Source organism: Pelophylax lessonae (genome assembly GCF_965119305.1).
Source record: "Pelophylax lessonae genome assembly, chromosome: 2".
NCBI classification, from domain to species: domain Eukaryota; kingdom Metazoa; phylum Chordata; class Amphibia; order Anura; family Ranidae; genus Pelophylax; species Pelophylax lessonae.
This window is the reverse complement of record NC_138769.1, coordinates 355,697,882-355,712,184: the sequence shown is the minus strand read 5'-3', so window position 1 is coordinate 355,712,184 and position 14,303 is coordinate 355,697,882. Positions and strand designations below refer to the sequence as shown.

The following is a 14,303-nucleotide window of genomic DNA, read 5'->3' as shown; positions in this document are numbered from 1 at the left end:
ATTCCAAGACAACTGGAATCAATTTCTGTAAAAACATTACATGCTCATAGTTGGGAAAATATACATTTACGAGGGTTACCTCGACCCGTCCTATCCACCCCTTCACCAACACAAACCTACCCATTGGGTCAGCCAATTCTTCCTTTAGGGTCCAATTCGTAGCACTTGATATTAAGATGCTCACACCCTTTGATTTAGCAATAGGGGATGTAGCGTGGTAAACCCATGGAAAGTCTTTATTGTACAATTTTGGTACTGCATCTTTACGGAAGTAGGTCTCCTGAATGAAAGCTATTTGTGTAGCATCTCGTTTTAGATCCCCCATAAGTCTCCTACGCTTCTGTGGGGTTGATAGTCCCCTCACATTATAGGTCATAATCTTACAACCTGCTGTCCCCCCCTGGGTCGCCCCACCTCCAGCCGCCATTGTGGACGGTCCCCCGCCCCCCACGGCCACACAATCAATGCAAGGAAAAAGAAAGCAAAAAAACAAAAAAAAAATGACAAAGAAACCCCCCCCCCCTTCACACACACAAGTATGTATATACTATTTAATACCCACTACCCCTACCCCCCTCTAATGGTTATCTAAACCAGCGCAACCAGGCGCTATCTACTGAGGGGGCCGTGGTTCCCAAAACCCCGCGAGCAACCCACGGTACCTGGACACTCTCCTTCAAAAACAAGAAAAAGAAAAAAAAGAGCTAGGCTCCAAAAATTGGGGCTAAGAAAAATGGGCTCTACTCCCTCTCACCCCCACCGTGGTGTAAGGATGTAGTCCCTATCTTATCACTAACAGACAGTAGGTCTATAAATTTTAAGTGTCCAGCTAGAGGAGCTCTGACTCGGCGGACGATCGCCTCCCTTCACATAATATCAGTGTCCTACTCCCCCCCCCCCCCCCGCCCCAGAGACCCCCTCCTACACCTCCCAATCCAACAGACCCTAGGTATGATAATAAACACATTCTAGGTTTGACTTTCCCAGCCTTCCTCCTACAAAAGGTGGCGCGGCCCTAAACGGCCATAACGTCACACCTCTCCCCTAGGGGAGAGGTTCTCTCGAGGCCCATATGCACCCCTGGGTCGGAGTCAAACCACCCCGAGCCAGGTCGCAGATAATGGAGACATGCTTGCTACATAGTCAGATCTTTTACTTATGCCTACTACTCCTATCACTCTATGGATCCCCCTTCCCTTCCTGAGGGCCCCGGGGTCCCCTCACCCCCCTTTCTGCAGAACACTTACCCTTCCCTCAACACCATCTTAACCCTTCAGACTTGAGCTAGGTCCTGGGAAGATCTCTCTTACTCACATCTAGTTGCTGTTGACCCTAACTATTCCCTGAGCCACTATACCCTCTATATACACCCTAATAGTGATTTAAATTCAGTATTATAGAGTCTCACATATCTACTTTTTTGTGTCTTAAGCGTGTCCCGCACAAAGTGAGGGAACACTCTCATATTACCTCTACCACAGTGCCCCCTTCCCTCGTGACCCTTAAGATCGTGCTCCGGCCCTCCATAGCTGGCGGGGGCACGAACAGAAGCAAAGAAAATAAAAAAAACACCTTGTGAAATTATAGTTGATTTCTACAGATTTGAATATATAATAACCAACTTTCCTGTGAAGCAAAAAAAAAATCCAAAAACACACACCACAGTTCCCTCATAAGAAAAACAAGAGAAAATAAAACAAATCACACAAACTGTAAGCGCCGGTTCACACTGCAGCGACGCTACTTCGCACTGCGACCTCCGAGGCCGCCACGGACTTCATAACATTGAAGTCTATGGCGGTCGCCTCCGGGTCGCCCTAAAGAAGCTCCAGACCCTTTTTCTAGGTCGGAGCGACTTGTGTCGCTCCTATTAGAACGGGTCCGCAGCTTCCCTATGGGAGGCGACCTGCGGCGACCTGTGAGGCGACCAGGTCGCCTCACAGGTCGCCCTAGTGTGAACCGGCACTAACCCCCCCCCTTCCCCTGCGAGGGTGACTCAGATGGTAAGGACCTATAAAAAAGAAAAAATGTAGAAAAAACGCCCATATCTCGACAGAGCAAATGTTCAAGGTGGGTGTGGGGACACCAGGGACCTCCACGCATCATAACTCTCCCTCCTCCCAGAAAAAAAAAAAAAAGGGAGAGGAGGAGATAGGGAGAGCTCAAAAAAAAAAAGGCATGGGAAAAACCGGGAAGATAAAAAAGAGAAAAAAAAAAAAACATGGAGTAGGCCAGGAACCTGTGTGCAGCACTTTTAGGTTAAATTTATATTAGTGTCTCCTTGCTTCCACACCTATCTACTCCAAATTTCACCCGTGTTTGTATGGCTTAATTCATGTAGTAGTTCACAGAGTTTCCTAGGACATCTAACCAGTCACTCACATGGATCGGGGTACACCCCAAAAACGTAAAGAGCCCGGGGAGCTGATCTGGCTATTTCAATAAGAAAGTTTCTCTGTCTTTCACCACTTTCAAATGGAAGGGGTGTCCCCAAAAATAGGTTGCTCTGAGACACACAGTGGCATCACGAAGTACTGCTGGGACCAAGGCATCACAGAAACGCCAAACAAACTCAGGAATGGCAGTCCAGCAGAAAGGGCCCAAAGCTACAAACACTCAATCTATCGGGGTCTCTACTGGTGGGAAGAAGCTTAGGTTGCTTCTTATGACCTCTAAGAGGCGTTTAATTGCGGCTCTCATCTTTAGGGTCCCCCGTGAAAGATCTGGCAACAATTTCAGCTGAAAACCTTCATACTCGATCTGCCCTTTTGCCCATGCTTGTCTCATTATGTCTTCTTTAAGTGAGAACAGGTGAATCCTAATCAAGACATCTGGGATTAGTTCTGTTGCTGTCCTTCGGGGCGCTTTAACCCTATGCACTCTGTCAATTTCCATTTTTTCCATTTGGGGTCTCTCCAACAAACCATTCAAAATGCCCACTACCGTGGTTCTGAGCTCTGGGCCCTTTACAGATTCCGGCAAGCCCCGCAGCCGAATATTATTCCTCCGGCTGCGGTTCTCACCATCATCCTGCTGCAGCCGCAACCAGGTGACTTGTTTTTGCAGCTGTGCTCGTGAACTTTCTAATTCAGAGATTCTGACTTCAAAATCGCATTGTACTGACTCTGTATTCACCAATCTGCCTTCAATTTGATCAACTTTTTGTTTTAAACCACATATTTCCATTTTAATGTCACTCACGATTGCTGCAGCCATATCTTGGATGTCCTGTTTCGTCGGGATCAGCTTTACAAACTCACCCCACTCTGCTGTTGATGGTATTTGCGGCTGTTGCGGCATAGTCAGGGACTCTTTGGGCTCTTCATTTCTTTGTTCCTGCGATGTATCCATTACTGAAAGCTTCTTCCCACCAGAAGAGACCCCGATAGATTGAGTGTTTGTAGCTTTGGGCCCTTTCTGCTGGACTGCCATTCCTGAGTTTGTTTGGCGTTTCTGTGATGCCTTGGTCCCAGCAGTACTTCGTGATGCCACTGTGTGTCTCAGAAAATAAGAGGTAATGTCTGTCCTTTTCTCTGGGGCTTGTTTCTGCTCCGGGCTGGCTGCTTGAGTCATATATACGGGGGAGACCAGCGACCTCCGCATCTACTGTCCCAGCTGGAACTCGACCCCGGCTCTCCTCCTCCTCAGCCCCTCAGCCCCACACAGACCCGCACAGGCTTTCACCCTATGCTGGGAGGGGGACACAAGGCTGAGTTCTGTTGTGTGTGTCTGTTGAAGCACACAGCCCAGCTCAGTAGTGAGCCTGCAGGTGCACCCCCCGTAGGAAGTGGCTTCCAACGGTGGCAAACCAAGAATAGGAGGAGCTTGGGACGCTGGTGAGGGATGGGGCCATAACCATATCATGTTTGTTATTTTAGAATAAAAAAATAACCACTTGATGCCCTACCACGGTACATTTACTGCAGTGGGGTGGCAGATGCAGGCTCAGTCACAAATACAGGTGCATCTCATAAAATTTGAACATCATCAAATTTTAATTTATTTCAGTAATTAAATTCAAAAAGTGAAACTGATTTATTTTATATAGATGCATTACACACACAGTGATATATTTCAAGCATTTCTTTCTTTTAATTTTGATGATTATGGCTTGCAGCTTTTCAGTAAGCAAACAATTCTGTATTAAAAATCCTTTTTTTTATTGGTCCTATGTAATATTCTCATTTTCTGAGATACTGAATTTTTGGTTTTCACTAGCTGTAAGCCATAATCTTTACAATTTAAAAAAAAAAAAAAGAAATGCTTGAAATATATCACTATGTGTGTAACACAATTATATAAAATATGAGTTTCACTTTTTGAATTAAATTACGGAAATAAATTAACTTTTTGATGATATTCTACTTTTATGAGATGCACCTGTATATGTATGAGATTGTGCCTCTACCATGTTAGGAGCGTGCAGGTAACCAGGTACCATGTGATCACTATGATTGGTCATAGCGATCACATGATAACAATGTAAACAACCTGTCATGAATTGCTTTCCAATGATTACTGTTGTGATCTGTGATTGACCCAAAGCAATCACATGGTACCTGGCTACCTGTACCTTGTGATTAGCTTAGCCAATCACTGATCACAACCATAAGCAAGCTGTTCATGAATGGTTAACCCATACACTGAGTTACTTTGATGACAGGATGTAAAAAAAAATAAAAAATAAATATTTATTTTTAAATTTTAATATAAAGTAGTTTACATTTTTTTAAATTTTTACATACTATCACCAGTCATTTCTCCTTATCACCACCACACCTGTCATACTGGTGAAGCTGTACTGCACTGGTGGAAGTAAGTATAAAAATAATTGTAAACCAAGTTTCTTTAATTTCCTAATTTTCCAACAAATTAAAAAAAAATCAAAATAAAAAAAAATTTGAAAAAAAAAAAACTTCAGAAAACTCGTCATGCATCATACTAAAGGCCTCATACTGTCTACTTTCCAAAAAATGGTAACTTGGAGGGGATTTGTACTGTTCTGGCATTTTAGGGCCTCAAGAAATGCGATAGTCTGTCAGTAGAACTGATCAATTTTCAAATATACTGTATTTACAATAGTTTGTAGACGCTATAGCTTTCATCTAAACCAATTAATAAACACTTATTGTGATTTATTTTCGACCAAAGACATGGAGCATAATACATTTCAGCCTAAATTTTTTGAAGAAATTTGATTTTCTTGGATATGTTTTATAACAGAAAGTAGAAAATATACTTTTTTTTTTATTTTCAAAATTTTTGGTATTTTGTCATTTATATAATAAAAAATTAAAATCCCAGTGGTGATCAAATACCCCCAAAAGAAAGCTCTATTTGTGTGAAATAAATTATATAAATGTTATTTGCATATAGTGTAGCATGACCACATAATTACCAATTAAATTAGCACAATGCTGAATGGCAAAAAATGCCCTGGCCTTGAAGGGGAATAAAACTCTCTTTTTTTATGAAAGTCAGAATTGTATAAAGTACTCGAAACCCATACTTGAGTAAAAGTACAAGTGCTCGATCAAAAAGTGACTTGAGTAGAAGTGGAAGTGCTCGATCAAAAAGTGACTTGAGTAGAAGTACTAAAGTATTCAACATTTTTTGTACTTAAGTATTGCAAGTAGTATTATTTTTAATTTTGCTACTCAAGTACTGAAAGTAAAAGTACCAGTAGTTTTGAAAAAAATTGCTACTCAAGTACTGAAAGTAAAAGTACAAGTACTGTGTTATGTAGTTATTAAAGAAAGAAGTCAAAAGTTTGAACATCATATTGTTTTTTATTATTTCAAATGCAGCTTTTATTTATGCATACAGTAGCATTTATTTTCGTATGCGCTGATAATACACATGTTTTGAGCTTCATGAAACCTGCCATCTACTATTCTGGCAGTGTTAATTTTTATAATAGTAACGAATAACTATGCAGCACAAAAAAAAAATATCGGAGTAGAAGTATTGAAATCATCGAAAAAATGTAGTGAAGTAAAAGTGGAAGTAGGAGAAAAAAAAAAAAAGCTCAAGTGGTTAAAGTACAGGACAAAGCAGAGAGGGGTTGGTATATTTGCCTGTTTTTTTTTTTTTTTTGCTGTCTCTGCCCCCATTAGGGAGATTCATCCTCTCTATTTGTCCTGTTTAACATTATCACTAAAAGTAAAAGAAAATCCAAAATTATGGGTTGTCCCCAGAAAAGTAATAGAAGGGAAATCTTCCAATGTGGACACTAGTTCTGGTGACCTGGGGGACTCCAATAGATTCCCTTAGTTTGCTTAATTCCTCTCACTTCCTGTTGTGGCTATGGGACTGGAGGTGAAGGATACATTTCTCCAATGGGACCTTCCATTATTCTAAAAGGAAAATAAGGAAAACATGCCGGTGGTTCTACTTTAAGCTTTACAACCATTTTCAGGTTTAAAGAATGATGGGAGAATAAATGTCTGATAGCAGAACAAACAAAAGAAAAATGCGGAGCTACTCCAATACATTGACTATAGTGATAATAGTGACTGTGAAGTGCTGAACAAATGTCTAAATTATGTATCCAAATAAATATTCAAATTCAATGTCTGTGTAAAGTAAAACAAGCAAGGGAGATAAAACCCTCATAAATGTGCATACAATGAAATATGTCCTCAAAGTGTGCAGATTACCTCAATGTAGTAACCCCCTAATTGTGTGACCACAGCAGTGATTGTGGCACTTGCCCTCCATGTGTAAACTGAAAAAAAAAAATCACCCCCTTGGGAATGTGTGAAAACTAAAGAATATTGTGTGTGTGATATATAAAATGGTGGTGCCACCCTCTGTGGATGCTACTAATGGCCAACCTAGGTGTGCTGTAATCACCAACCCTGAATATGAGAAAGGTCAAAGTAAAAGCTCAAATAACAATAATGATGCCAATCTCTTCCAGTGCTGGAACCAGCCATGTAGGTAAAAATATCACATGCAAATATATGCAATGCGGTAATAATGTGATTCTCCTACAACATGTGTTAGCGATGCAGGATATATATAACAATTTATAACAATAGTGGTGTCACCCTTCTGAGAGTCAAGAAACCAAAATAAATTATAGTGAATGTCCATGCATGTATCCTTTATATCTGCTCAACCATTCATATATACATCAGTGTGACAGGAAGTCAGGTAAATCTGTGGATGTTGTCACAGACAGGAGATACATGTCTACTTGGTTTAGACAATTCACCAATTACTATAGGGTGTCGGCTGCAGAGGTAGCCACAGGAAGTTGAAAACCTTTCAGCTATTCAGAATGAGGAAATTAAGGCCTCTATAATTTGTCCAGAGGAAGTCTATTGATTGCTGCCTCCTGACGCTGTGTGAGTAGAGGACAGTCAGATGTGTGCCTCCCGATGCTGTGTGAGCATGGGAGAAGGAATGCCTCCTGAAGCGATGTGCGCTGAGGAGGGTAAAAAGTGTGAAGACTTCTCAAGGTGAGATCTTGGATTGTTTCTATGTGAAAAGAAACCAATGGACATTTCCTGTGTGAAGGGAAAATGAATTAAGACTGAAGACTACTCAAGGTGAGGTCTGGGATAGTTTCTATGTGAAAAGAAACAAATGGACTATTTCTATGTGAGGAGAAAAGGGACATTTGCTGGGTGAAGAGAAAAACAAAGGAATGTGTTCTATGTGAAGAGAAAAGGGACATGTTCAATGTGAAGAGAAAAGGGACATGTTCAATGTGAAGAGAAAAGGGACATGTTCAATGGACATTTGTTGTGTGAAGAGAAAAAACATGGACTATTGAGTGTCTGCTGTAGGATCAGCAAAGTCTGCCCAACAGTAGGTTGGGGACAGACTCCTTAGGTAGGTTCCTATGTGTGAGAAGGTAGCCGCCCACAGTGGCAAGGATTTATTTTGTGTTTTATTTTATTTTGGATGTTTTTGACGCTTGCACTTGTGTGAAGAAAATTGCATGAATAAAGCAAACTGTTGTTTGCAACCACTTCTCGGCTATCTCCCTGTGTAACGAACCCCCCAAAGGGGTCATCCACACCCGCCACCGAGCTTATCCCTCACAATCAGATTCATGCTGATTAGGTACACTTCTGCCTTAAGACACATACAGTGACTATTTTCTATATATTTCACCATGTGAATCCTTCACCAGTGTAGGTAGCAGCTCACCTCAATGATTGGACCTAATAAACATACGTCAAATGCACATTGCCCTTTTAGAGTTGAGACCAACTCATATTGCTCCTGGTTGCCTCTCATTGGATACTCCACTGGGATAGGGCTCGGAGGGTCAGCTAGCTCTCTGTATCCACTTCTTATTGGTTAGGTTTAAAAATGCTCAAAGGAAAAAAATAAGAATAATTTTTGTACAGACATACCATATATACTTATAAAAATGTGTAAAGAAACCCCTAAAAATATACTCACATTTAGGTTTGCACATAATTGTGCAAACAGATAAAAACATACAAAGGTAGACTATGGCCCCTTAAGGAGCATAAAAATTAGCTTCTAATTGTAGATGATGGCACTTTCGGTGACCTAATTACGTCATTAGCTCTGCCCAATGGGTTTCGTCATTTGATTTTATCAAGGGTGATCAAGATGCTATCTGTTACACTGATAGCAGAATTATTGCTTCCAAAAATGGACACTCATTACTTATTTATGTTCTTTTGCATATACGGTATTTACAATCTGCTTCTTTACAAATCCATCATTAATCAGCATAAATAAAATCTCCATAGTTTTCAAGTTCTTTTTTCTGTTTGTTGAAGTTAGTGTTAAACCTATTTGACCCAATTCACACTTCGCTTAGTGGAAATGTGCATTCTTGCACACAATTTTTGTTTCTGGGTTTCGCGTGTTTGTGTGTGTCATGCATAGGGCAGCCTGTTCACTTGAATAGGCTGCCCTACATGTGGCAAGCGTGCCAAAGAAGCCCGAGAACCTTTTTGGATGGGGCGCATGGAGTGTTTGTACAGTATGCATTTTGGCACGTTTGTAGTGTGGCAAAACATGCGATTGTTAACCGTGCTTGATGGCATCAACATTTAGTGGGACTGTAAGGGTGCTGCACGTTTTCCGGCAGCACATTCCCAAGATGCACAGCAAAACGCATTTTCTGTGTGCTTTGTTGCCCATTCGGGAAATGCCAAGTGTGAATGTGACCTTAATATGTAAGCACACATTTCTAGCACTTCTATAAGGAAATGTAATTAATAATATATCTTTGTGTATTGCTATATGGCACATAAAATGTAAAAAATAAAAGCATATTGCTTCCAAAAGGTTCATGCAATAATGCAGTTTATTTTTATAACAGAATGAAAATCCCGGCCCAGGATCCTATAATGTTGCCAAAGGACCAGATAACAACAATGTTTCTTTATCAGCAAAAGGGACTGGAGGCTTTCCTTCAAAGGTATTATATTGGCTTAAGGTCAGAGATATATTTGTTTCTGTATAATATAGTATACGATTGATATATAAGACTTATGTATTGGAATAATAACATGAGTGTACAAATACCACATTTAAAGGTGTAAAATCTAGAAGAGGTATTGGTAAGTACCTGCTGTAGCAGAAATATGCACTATATTAACAAAAGTATTAGAACGCCTGCCTTTACACACACATGAACTTTAATTGCATCCCAGTCTAAAGGGCCATACACACTATAAGATTTTCTGAAGACTTTTTCCTTTAGACTTACCAAAAACATATAATATGAGGTCAAACCTAAACACTTTCAATTTGTATGCAATCTGGCAGACCCTTGCACTACATAGAAAAGGTAAATCTGAAGGAAATCTAACCACAAAAGTTGGATAGTGTGTATCCAGCTTTAGTCAGTAGGGCTCAAGTTGGCCCACCCTTTGCAGCTAAAACAGCTTAACTCTTCTGGGAAGGCTGTCTAAAAGGTCTAGGAGTGTGTCTATGGGAATGTTTGCCCATTCTTCCAGAAGCACATTTGTGAGGCCAAGCACTGATGTGGATAGGAAGGCTTCCAATCTAATTCATCCCAAAGGTGTTCTATCGAGTTGAGGTCAGGACTCTGTGCACCCCAAACCTCTTATCTATGTCTTTATGGACCTTGTTTGTGGACTGGTGCACAGTCATGTTGGAACAGGAAGGGCCATGCCCAAACTGTTCCCACATAGTTGGGAGCATAAAATTGTCCAAAATGTCTTGGTATGCTGATGCCTTAAGAGTTCCATTCACTGGAACTAAGAGGCCAAGCCCAACCCCTGAGAAACAACCCTACACCATAATCCCCCCTCCACCAAATGATTTGAACCAGTGCACAAAGCAAGGTCCATAAAGACATGAATGTGCGAGTTTGGGGTGGAGGAACTTGAATGGCCTGCACACATTCCTGAATCCAATAATCCAATAGAACACCTTTGAGATGGCTAAAATCAACTTTGAGAGAAAAATAGCAGAGGATAGTAAAAAAAACCCAAAGAAATTCTTTAAATATATCAACAGCAAAAAAACTAAGGCAGAGCATATTGCACACATAATTAACAATGATGGGAGGATGGTTACAGAGGACACTGAAAAAGCAACCGTGCTGAATGCTTTTTTCTCGTCAGTCTTTACACACGAAACGGAGGGGTACACTGACCATGACTGTATGGTTAGTAGTAATACACAGGACTTGCCACTATGGCTAACAGAGGGTGAAATCAGGGAAAGGCTGGATAAACTTAACACAAACAAATCACCAGGTCCGGATGGCATACATCCGAGAGTACTCAAGGAACTCAGTAAAGTTATATCGAGACCACTGTTCCTGATCTTTGCTGACAGTATTAGGACAGGAGATGTACAAGGGGATTGGAAGAAAGCTAACGTGATTCCGATATTCAAAAAGGGCCAGAGGCATATCCCGGGAAATTATAGGCCTGTCAGTTTGACATCAATAGGGGATGATAAGGGACTATATCGTAGAGTTTGCTAAAGACAACAACATCATCAGCAGTAATCAGCACGGGTTTACAAATGGGCGTTCTTGTCAAACCAATCTCTTAACATTCTACGAGGAGGTGAGCTGTGAGCTAGATAGGGGGAGACCAGTGGATGCGGTGTACTTGGATTTCGCTAAGGCATTTGATACAGTTCCCCACAAGCGCTTAATTTATAAAATAAGGTCTGCAGGTATCGATAGCAGGGTTTGCTCTTGGATACGGAATTGGCTTAAAAGGCGTGGCCAAAGGGTAGTAATAAACAGCGCATACTCAGACTGGTCTGAGGTGGTAAGCGGGGTCCCCCAAGGCTCAGTCTTGGGACCAACCTTGTTCAATTTATTCATAAACAACATTGAGGTCGGGATCAGGAGTTCGATATCAGTTTTTGCAGATGACACAAAATTGGCCAGGGCAATAACTGCACAGCATGAAGCAGATATCCTACAGAATGACCTGGACAAAATTACAGAGTGGGCAACGACATGGCAAATGAGGTTTAACGTGGAGAAGTGTAAGGTTTTGCACTTGGGGACTAAAAACATAAAAACACAATACACGTTAGGAGGGGAACCCTTGGGGGAATCAAAAATGGAGAAGGATCTGGGAGTCTTGGTTGATGATAAATTAGGCAACAGCATGCAATGTCAAGCGGCAGCTGCCAAAGCCAGCAGAACATTAGCATGCATAAAGAAAGGGATGTATTCCAGAGATAAGACTATAATCCTTCCACTTTATAAAACTCTGGTCCGACCGCATCTGGAGTATTCCGTCCAGTTCTGGTCGCCAGTCCTCAGGAGGGATGTGTTGGAGCTGGAGAGAGTCCAGAGAAGGGCAACTAAACTAATTAGGGGATTGGAGGACCATGACTATGAAGAGCGTCTACAATCGCTCGATTTATTCTCCCTGGAGAAGAGACGTCTGAGGGGGGACATGATAGCAATTTATAAATATCTTAATGGGGATCCCAGCTTAGAAAAAAAGCTGTTCATTCGAAGGGATTGCATGAGGATTTGAGGGCATACAATGCGATTAGAGGAGAAGCGTTTTAACCTCAGGCAACGAGGAGGGTTCTTTACTGTTAGGGCAACAAGATTGTGGAATTCTCTACCACAAGAGGTGGTTTCTGTGGGTAGTATGGTGGCTTTCAAAAGACTCTTAGACTTACATCTCAAGGATCAGAACATTCAGGGGTATGTGAGATGATTACAGCCACACACACCTACACAGGTTGAACTGGATGGACTATTGTCTTTATTCAACCTCACCTACTATGTAACTATGAATTAGACCAGACTGCGAGCCAGGCCTTCTTGTCCACATCAGTGCCTGATCTGACAAATGCGCTTCTATAGGAATGGTCAAAAATTCCCATAGACACACTCCTAAACCTTGTGGACAGCCTTCCCAGAAGAGTTAAAGCTGTTATAGCTGCAAAGGGTGGGCCAACTCAATATAAAACCCTAACAGACTAAGACTGGAGTGCCATTAAAGTTCATGTGTGTGTAAAGGCAGGTGTCCAAATACTTTTGGTAATATAGTGTATATTTGGCAACTGCTGGCCTGTGCTACCTAGGGGATATCTCATAGTGGCTTTGCCCCTTTCAACCTATATCTGCTTCAGCAGACATTGGTGGTTGGGGAAGCAGGACCAGTACATAACTTTCCCCTGTTTACTAGATGGGGTGGAGGTGTGGAGGATGGAACCTTTGTATTCCCTACACAGACACAGATTGCTAAAAGAAAACTGTCAGCAGTTTTATACAACAAGTGCACCTTCCAAACAATAAGTTTAAATATGCTTCTTTCTTGAAGCCCAACTCCAGGAAGATGAAAAAATCTACCCTTTTAGGCTCCCTCAAGTGCTGCAACCGGTCCCCCACAGCCTGCTCTTTCTGCTGCGACTGAATCCATCACACTCCAGCCTCCATCACTCTCCAGCCTCCGTCACTCTCAAGCTTCCTCAGCACACAATACAGGGTTAATGTTGCTGCATTGTACATGCCGATGCTGAGGCTCCTCCCACAGACTGAAACTTTGGGTAGAGAAGGGGAGCACTGAAGCTGGCTGGAGTGGTAGGTAAAGCTTCTTTTACAAAAACCCCTAGCATGCATTTATCCCTTGAGCATGGGTCAAGGGGGGAATATTTCATTTTCATGGAGATGGGCTCCAGGAAGATTAACGATCACTGATATAGATAATATACCTAAAACTTCATTTTTTTGTAATATTCTTTATTATCAATGTAAAAGAGGGCAACATTAAACTAGTGCGATATTTGACACTGTTTTTGATAAACCATCACATCAACATCTAGTTCGATGCATGTAGTAGCAGTTCTCAATGAATTCTGAAGGTGCTTATCAGATATTTTGGTTCTAATTGTGCCCTTTGTGTGCTTTATCCTTGAAAATAGTTCCTCAGAAATATAGGTTCTGCCGAAAACTGATGGCATTAATAAGACATGATTGTGAAGAGTGGGAGATTTTTCAAACATTTTTTCGCCACATGTGTTCCCTATTTGTAAATGTATTTTTCCAAAAAATCCCCCCCCCCCCCAAAAATCCAACATTTTTAATTCAGTTTATGATTTTGTGTTGAGCCACATTCAGGTTGGACACCCCTGCTATAGCACAATATCTTAGTGCTAAAGTATGAAGACAACCTGCAATTATAGGTTTCGATTCACTCCCAAAAAGTTTAAAAAGGGTGCACCTATGCACACTGTGTAACATATTGAGACTGATTTACTAAATTAATTGAGAATCTTCACACAATAAATTGTGTGAATATTTACTTTGATTATATAGTCAAACGCAGATGTAAGTAAACACGAGTGTATAGTTTGAAGATTCTCAACTCCTTTACTAAATCAGCCTTAATATATTGAGTTTTTTCAGAAGTGAATCCAAAGTGAAAGTTGTAGGTTTGCCTTGATTCATTAGATTTTTTGTATGGTCAAAAGCAATTGGACAAGTATTGAAATTGCCTAAAAAATGTATGTGTGTTGCCAGCATAATATTCTCTGCATGAAAAACAAAATATTCACTAACTTTGAAGACAAAGGTTATACTGCCACTTACAGGAGGATTAGACATTGACTAACAAAAAATTGTAGGCCAACTCAGGATAACCCCTCCTACGACCAGCATGTCTCAGTTTTTTGCCATTATCCTAGAAAGGTGGACACATTTTCTTCAGTTCTGTTGGAAAAAGTCTAATGTGCTAAATGAAGAGTAATCACTGCTCAAGGTCAGACTCTGCATCTACCACCTCCACTGCACACTAAAATGTGCTGGTCCTGTTCATTACATGATTCACAATGTGAGGAAGAAAGTC

The 14,303-nt window shown here is 41.1% G+C and overlaps 1 protein-coding gene across 1 annotated transcript in view; it reads left to right on the top strand.

Annotated features, from left to right (window-relative positions):
* The window catches only part of STPG1 (sperm tail PG-rich repeat containing 1), a 146,268-nt gene that overhangs the window by 78,334 nt on the left and 53,631 nt on the right, over window positions 1-14,303 (top strand). Inside the window, exon 4 of the mRNA XM_082244545.1 lies at window positions 9,320-9,418. Coding sequence (XP_082100671.1) covers window positions 9,320-9,418 — 99 coding nt within the window. The remainder of the gene's footprint in view (window positions 1-9,319; window positions 9,419-14,303) is intronic.